Genomic DNA, 8,412 nt, shown 5'->3' on the forward strand with positions numbered 1-8,412 from the left:
GTGCACACAGTGCTATCCCTGTAGGTCATGGGCTGTGCACACAGTGCTATCCCTGTAGGTCATGGGCTGTGCACACAGTGCTATCACTGTAGGTCATGGGCTGTGCATGTGGTGCTTTGTAATACAGATATTTTCCTCTTAGTTTGAACTTTGTCATTTTTCCTCACATATCAATCCTCCAGTCTAGGATAGCATAACCATCCATAGTTAAATATGTCAAAGTCAGCAAAGCTACTATCAGATATGGCATGGGATAAAGTCAAAAGCACAAGGATTTTTGCCCTCTAAACCTTCAGAATAATGTAGAAATCAAAATTGGTTTATAATCTGCTTACCTGATATATAACATTTGTTTTCAGAACAAAATCTGATTCCCTCACTTCATATGCAACAACTGGATTTAAAAATATATATATATATATATATATATATATATATATCCTCCTCAAAGGATGAAAAGGTTAGCAAAGGGTTGGATTAGTTGCAATGATTCTATGTTGAGTTTTATATACAGACACACAATGAATGCCATGGGGGCTTAAATGTCAAAGTTAACCAAGGGTAGTCAATATGGAAATGGTACCTAAATAAGTACAAAGACAGTACTATGTATTTTTAATTTTTTATTTAAGCAAAATATAATTACACACCCCTCCTTCCCTCTTTTCTTTCCCACTCCTCCTAAAGCCACTTCCTCTCAAATTCACAGCCTCTTTTTCTTTAAGTATTATTGTTACAAATGTATGTGAATAATTCATGACTACAACCTGTTGAGTCTGTTCAGTGCTGCTTGTTATCAGTATGTTTTTAGGGCTGACTGCTTGGTAATGGATAACCATTTAGGAGGTGCATCCCTGGGGAAGGCTGGTTCTCCCTCTCTCCGTAGTCACTAACTGCCTGTAGCTATTTATCTAGGTGTGGGTCCCCTGGAGATTTCTCCCATCCATGTTGGCATGTCAACTAAATTGGTCATTGTTAAGGTCTTGTTTAGGCAGCCATATTATTGAGATTTGAGATTCATGGGTGTATGTAGTTTTCTTGTCATAGCTGGAAGACAATGCTATGGATTTTGAGGCATTAGGATGGTATAACAAGCAGAGACTGTTAAAGTCAAGGTGAAAGAATGCAAAAAGCATCCAAAGTTACATCGTTTCATAACTGTCCAATCAAGAAATGATATTTGTTTAAAAAGAAGTGGGTATCTATTAAACCAAAAGAAAGCTGTATATAAGAGCATACTTCCAAGCCAGGCAGTGGTGGTTCATGCCTTTAATCCCAGCACTTGGGAGGCAGAGGCTGGCAGATCTCTGTGAGTTCAAGGTCAGTCTGCTCTACAAAGTGAGTTCCAGGAAAGCCAGGGCTACACACAGAAAGCCTGTCTCAAAAGCCCAAAACAAAAACAAAAGTATTGGTTTCTTTTTCTTCAGCTTGAAGGCTGACAGAGCCTATAACCCGCTGGAAACCGAGTGGCGTCTATGGAATGTTCCATTTAGTTCAAATCATCAACCAGACTTGCAGCTATCTGTCTCTGGAAAACTGTAGAGGCTAAAGGCTGTCTACCCTTCCCCCTGCAGCACACGAAGAGAACTTACAAGTAAACACAGTAAGTAAACACAAGTAAACACAGAATGATTAAGACATAATTTTAATATTTGTATCAAGCTATATTTCGTCAGTGACCCATAACTTCTATAATTAATTTTGTTATCAGTTGCTCACACACTAAAGTAAACTTTAAATTCAGTGAAGTTTATCACACGAAGCTCGGCTGATAAACTGAAACCATGTATGTCGTGCCTACGTGAAGTGTAGGCATATGGCTTCCATCAAAACAGCAGACATCTGGAAGAGGCGGAGCAGGGCTGAGAGACAGTCACACACAGTGTTCCAAGCTGGATGAGGTAGCCCTGAGTGCACTGATGTAGTTATAGGCGTTGGAGCTAATCTTTACATGGTAACAAGACAAGCAGAGCTCCCTCACAGCAGGGAAGCAACAAGAAAGGAATGTCTCCAACCAGGGCCTGATCTTAGAAAAAGAACGCAGAATGTGATTCCATTTGCTTTTCTAACTGTAGAGACACTGTGGCTCACCACAAGGCCCAGGTCCTCATGAGAAACTTTTCTAGAAACAGAAAGGTCCAAGTCTCACTGTACACCACTCCTGGACTAGGGAGGACAAAACAGGGCTGCCCTGCTCTCTTGGTAAATTCCAGCCACTGCTCTTAGGTGGCCTCAGAAGTTGCTCATAGCCAGACGGTGGTGGCGCAGGCCTTTAACCCCAGCACTCCGGAGGCAGAGGCAGACGGATCTCTGTGAGTTCGGGGCAACCTGGTCTACAAAAGCTAGTTTCAGGACAAGCTCTAAGCTACAGAGAAACCCGGTGTTGGAAAAAGAAAAAAGAAAAGCAAGTTGCTCACTACGAAAATGAAAGCCTGCAGGTGTTGTCCTTGCCGTGTGAGCCCTAGGGGTTCACATGGGGGTCACACATGGGCACTGTGTAAAATTTGGAAACAAAACAGTAATTCTAAGTCAAACATGTTCCTGGAAGCGCTCACACACGACAATGGCACTTGAGAGTCTTAGTTGTGAAGGCGCAGAACGCCCCTCTGCACCTCACAAACCAATGTGAAGAGCCAGTGTCCCGGCAACCACTCAGTGGCACTCTACCGCACGCTTCCAGTCACTCGGTTTTACTGCTCAGGTTTCCTGCTCTTATGACAATATAATGGCTACGGGTCTTTAATATTTTCCTATTGTAATCTTCAGCATGCACCGCATTACTGGCTCTTTGGACTATATTGTGTTAGAACATTTGATTTAAAAAAAGTGCTGAGTTCCTGACTGGAGTTTCATTTTTTTTTTAAGTCCTTAAAGAAATTTTAGCTTAAGAATAGATGAGAATTTTTAGCAATTTCTGCAGTGGCCCTAAGCATACGTTTGTTGCTTCATACATCTATTTGTGTGAATTGGTTCTCAACTTTGACAATTAGAAAATCAAAATTATCAACCAATCCTGAAAAACACTGAAAATGCTCTGGGTTCACCAACATCAAATAGTTAGCCAAGATTTAATTGCTTGCATAAAAGTAAACATTTTATCAATAGTACTTTGCTTTCCATCACTAATAAATGAGAAATTTATATGTATAGCAAAAACTGCTTTAAAATAAATCTCTGTGATTTACGATAAGTAAATGTTTTGTTTATATGCCTATTTTATATACATATGAGCCCAGTTAGCTAAAAATATCTCAAGTGAAAAAGGGTTATAAGTGGTAAAGCTTATGAAGTCCTGGTCTAACCTATGCCACTGTGACTTGAGTATAGGTTGCTAATGGTAAGCGAGGCTTATACAGTTTAGGACTCCTGATTATTCCATTTAAAATAAAAACAAAGTCTGGGGTATGAATATGAATCTATCAGTATTTCTTCCCAGATAGCTTCCTAGGACTTCCAATGTCTTTTCTAAAAAAGAGGCGTTGCTTTGTTCTTGGCATGGATACAGACATGAAGTTAGTTGCATTAGTTTAAGAATGCTGAAGTAGATCTGGAAACACACATACAGGCATACATCATTTTCTTCTCTTTTAAGACAGTTCTCACTTGCTGAGGCTGCACTTGAACTTGGGGTCCTGCATTCATGCCCACGTGCTGCTATTTCAGGTATGTTCCACCATATCTAGCTAAGATTGTAGAATTTTAATGGTATCTTAAGCCAATGTTGAATGAATTGTTCACCTTTGCTTAGTACAGCTGAAGACCACTCTATGTAAAATGTATAATTGGATGAATTTTGTCATGTACATTCACTCACAAAACTACCACCACAATCAAGACAATACCTATGTACATTACTTCCAAAAGCTTGCCTGTGTCCTCAGTAGAACCAGCTTCACTTCATTTCCCACCCAGCCTTCCCCGTCACACCGACCCATGATCTACTTTCTGACACAGGCCAAGAAGCATTTCCTAGAATTTCATGTAAATGGAATTATGCTTTTGCTTCGTTCATTCAGTTGATTGAGGATTTACCTATGTTACATGATCAAAATACATCAAGTAGGTGGGATTTTATAAGGACATTTGCCAAAAATGTATGTCAAAAGCTCTTTCAGAAGCCTTCACAATTCTCCAATGATCTTACAGACAAGTTCTGACAAACTTTAAAGAAATGTCTAGTTTTTAGTTTTTAGAGTATGGGGGAGGGGAAATGACAAGCTTCCAAATTTTCTTGATGAAGCTAACACAACCATGACCTAACTAAAACTCCGACAAAGAGGCAATCTCCTTCTAAACCAAGAACAATAATACCAGAACTTTAATAATTAAAAGGGGAGGATATAGCCGGCTGGTGGTGGCTCACACCTTTAATCCCAGCACTCATGAGGCAGAGGCAGGCAATCTCTGTGAGTTTAAGACCAGCCTGGTCTACAGAGCTAGTTCCAGGACAGCCAAGGCTACACAGAGAAACCCTGTCTTGAAAAACCAAAACTAAAAAGTGTGTGTGTGTGTGTGTGTGTGTGTGTGTGTGTGTGTGTGTGTGTGTGTAGGGGGGGATACATATACCATCTGCCACACAGCCCCACTGTAAACACTAGTGAAGAATTTAAGGAAAACATTAGTAGGTTAATGGAAACTCCCAGAGATCTAAAAGGATGACTCCTAGCTAAGGCTCTAATAGAGGATACGGATCCTGAACCAGCTATCTCCTGTAACTAGGCAAGATTTACAGTGAAGGGATTGGGACCCCAACCCAGTTATAAAACCTTTCACCTAAAATTTGTCCTGACTACAAGATGTACAGGGATTTAACGGTGGTGCAGAAATTGTGAAAGTGGCCAACCAATGACTTGTCAAGCTTGAGACCCATGCCAGGAAAGGGAGCCCAGCCCTGTCACTGCCTGAAGGGCCAGGAACCCAGAGATCCAGGATTGAACCAAAGACAACCAGGAGAGAGAGAGAGAGAGAGAGAGAGAGAGAGAGAGAGAGATCAATTAATGATCCCTAATATATTTGGCTATACTTGTAGTCTAGCATAATCGTCATCAGAGAGGCTTCTTCCAACTGATGGAAACAAATGCAGAGACTCACGAACTCAGGGCATCCTGCAAAAGAGGAGGAAAAATTATAGGAGCCAGAGGAGTCAACGACACAAGAATACCCACAGAATTAACTACCTGGGCTCATAGGGACTCAGAGAAACTGAACTGACAGCCAGGGAGCCTGCATAGAACTGCCCTAGGCCCTCTGCATGTGTTACGGTTGTTAGCTTAGTCTTCTTGTGGGACTTCCAACAGTGGGAGCAGAGGCTGTGTCTGAGTCTTTTGACTGCCTTGGGGACCCCTTTCTTCCTACAGGGTTATGCAGCCTTAATATGAGGGGAGGTGCCTAGTCTTACTGCAACTTGGTATGCCATGTTTGGTTGCTATCCAATGGAGCCCTGGCCATTCCTAAAATGAAACAGGGAGAAGGGGCTGGGAGGAGAGAAGGGAGGGGATGGATATGAGAGAATAATTTTTTTAAAAAAAGAACTAACAATAAAACAGAAAGTAAATTTAGAGATAAAAAAGCAGAGTTTAAATTTCATTAAAACAGGGGATGATATAAAAAAAATCCATTGATGCCATTCCCTAAAGGACTGAAAGGGATGGTTTTAAAAGGATTTCTCAAAAGTCATCATTCATCCACTCATCCCTAATTTAAATAAACAAATCCTTGTGAACTAAGAATAAAAGAACATTGCCTCAACTTCAATGTTAGCTGTAATTTTATCTCTATGTATTGTTCAAAGATTAGAGCAATGGATATACATTATCAGAGAATAAATTCCTTTCCGCTGTAAATGCTTTTGAATTTATTTTTAAAAGATCACCACACATACAATGTACTTTGATTCTATTCACCACCCACTCCTTCCTCTAACGCCTCGCCTCCTGGATCCACTGTCCACACCCCTCCAACCCTTTTCCCAATTTCATGTCTGTTTTTTTAATTAACACATTGAGTCCAACTTGTGATGCTCATTTATACACTGGTGTGGATACATGGCCTACCTACCAGAAATCATATCCGTGTGTGTGTGTGTGTGTGTGTGTGTGTGAGAGAGAGAGAGAGAGAGAGAGAGAGAGAGAGAGAGAGAGAGAGAGAGAGCAGCTAACTCTCCCTCTGCTAGCAGCCATCAACTGTCAATTACCTGTCAGCTGGAAATGAGGACTTTCGCGCACCCTCCGAACTGGAACGCTGCCTGACTTGATCTAGTGCAGGTCTTGTGCAGACAGCCAGAACTGCTGTGTACTCATGGGCACAATGGCATTTCCATGTCCAGAATATACTGTTTAGCCAGAGCCTGCCCCAACCTCTGGCTCTTAAAATCTTTCAACCACCTCTTCCAAATACTCCGAGTTTGAGGAAAGGTATATGTTACAGTAATGGCTGAGCGCTCCACAGACTTCCAAATACTCCGAGTTTGAGGAAAGATGTATGTTACAGTAATGGCTGAGAGCTCCACAGACTTCCAAATACTCCCGAGTTTGAGGAAAGGTGTATGTTACAGTAACGGCTGAGCGCTCCACATACTCCAAGTTTGAGGAAAGGTGTATGTTACAGTAATGGCTGAGCACTCCACAGACTAGCTGTGCATTTCCGCATAACGACCCTGCACTGCACAAAGGAGTTTCTCTGATGAGAGCTGAGATTAATTAGAGCTGGGCACCAATCTGTGAGCACAGGTGTATATTTAAGGAGCAGTTCGATATCATCCATCCCCTAGGACCTACGAGTTCCTCAACCATTGGTTCTTGGCTATATCTGCAGTACCAGGAAGAGCAGGGGCCTGAGTCTGACTGACTATCTCATGGCTTAGAGACAGTGTGGTAAAGGCCAACACATCTCTGCACTGAGGATCTTCAGGACTGTTCCTGTTTATCCCATATTGCCTCGGGAACCTGGTGAGACACTGAGCTGTGAGAGGACTAATTTTGATAATGGGAGGAAACAATTGCCAATAGAATATCATCAGCAAGTCATTTGTATCTTTTACTTATCTAATGTGTATATGTGCACACATGCACACAGGTACCTAGAGAGGCCAGAAGGCTATCAGATCCCCTAGGGCAAAAGTTAAAGTGGGTTGTGAGCTGCCTGATGTGGGTGCTGGGAACCAAACCCAGGTCTCAAGAGCACCAAGTACTCCTAAGCAGTGAGCTATCTCTCTAGCCCCCATGTGTATCTTCTTGCTCATTTTAATTATGTAGTTACTCCCTCAAAAGATGCGCATGCCTCTGAAGTCTTCTAATCTTTAAAAATGTAGCTGACCTATTTGTTTTCTCTTGTTTTTCTTTAAAATTCACAAAGCTTAGCTATGTAATAAGGGAAGAAAAAATGCAAAATACATGCAAGATTTTGGTTCTGATTTAAACCATATATTAGCAAGGACTTTGAGTGTAATTTGGTACAGAGATGAAAGATTCATTGTGCAATCCTACTCTTTCCGCATCATTAATCAAATAAATTTTTCTTAATGCAGCGTTGTGTAAAGACTAATCAATTTATGTGCATGCATGCTTTGCGTTCACTACAAAGTTGTAATATAGAATAATAATTCTCCCACCTACATTTTGAATATGCAGTATCACCATCAATGATCAAGGTACTTTCCCAAGGTACTATACCCAGTTAATATATGCTTGCATGGATGTGTTATAAAAAGAAAAGCAACAGGAAGAGTGACCAAATGTGTCTTCTCTCTGGAAGACAGTATCAAGTCTTTTCTTTCTTGTGATTTAACTTCCTGCCCACCCTCCTGCACATCCACTGAAAATATGAATGCTCCTTTCACTTACAACAACAGAAAATATTTTGGAATTTGTTTTGGAATTTGTGTTGCTCTTGTTTGTTTTTAAGAACTGGCTTTCGGGAGTGGCGCGCAGTCGCGGCGGTGGAGAGAGGCACAGCTCTGCAATCAAAAATAGGCTTTGGGGGACCGGCGACAGAAGCAAGCGGCGGGGACCAGCATGGAGGCAGAGGCAAGAGGCGGGGACCAGAGGGGTCCGGGGCCGCAGCGGCGGGGACCCGTGCAGCGGCAGAGGCACGCACGAGGCTGGGAAGGGCAGCGCAATAATGAGAGCAGACTTCCCACTGCGCGTGGATCAAAGAGGTAGGCCCCTTGTTGGCAAGGTCACTGGCAAACGGAGAGTCTGGTCCTGATCCTGAAGACCCTTCGGAGGGGTGAGAGGGTTCTTGGCCTGAGGCAGGAACCAGGAAACAGAGCGAGGGCATTTGGTAGGCGCAACCCTTGGCCAGTAAGGAAACCAGATCCAGTTTTAGAAGACCCATTGGATAGGATCGATAGGAGGAAATGGGCAGGCGCCAAGGCAAGAATTCACCCAATAACCTGAAAGGCAACATGAAAAC

At 42.2% G+C, this 8,412-nt stretch overlaps 1 protein-coding gene across 1 annotated transcript in view; it reads right to left on the minus strand.

Moving 5' to 3' along the window:
- Positions 1–4,546: 4,546 nt before the first annotated feature.
- The window catches only part of Mterf1 (mitochondrial transcription termination factor 1), a 15,971-nt gene continuing 12,105 nt past the window's right edge, over positions 4,547–8,412 (minus strand). The window contains exon 4 of the mRNA XM_013350426.2: positions 4,547–5,105. Within this exon, the coding sequence (XP_013205880.1) occupies positions 5,088–5,105 (18 nt within the window). The 3' untranslated portion in view covers positions 4,547–5,087. The remainder of the gene's footprint in view (positions 5,106–8,412) is intronic.

Source organism: Microtus ochrogaster, chromosome 26 (assembly GCF_000317375.1).
Source record: "Microtus ochrogaster isolate Prairie Vole_2 chromosome 26, MicOch1.0, whole genome shotgun sequence".
Taxonomy (NCBI): domain Eukaryota; kingdom Metazoa; phylum Chordata; class Mammalia; order Rodentia; family Cricetidae; genus Microtus; species Microtus ochrogaster.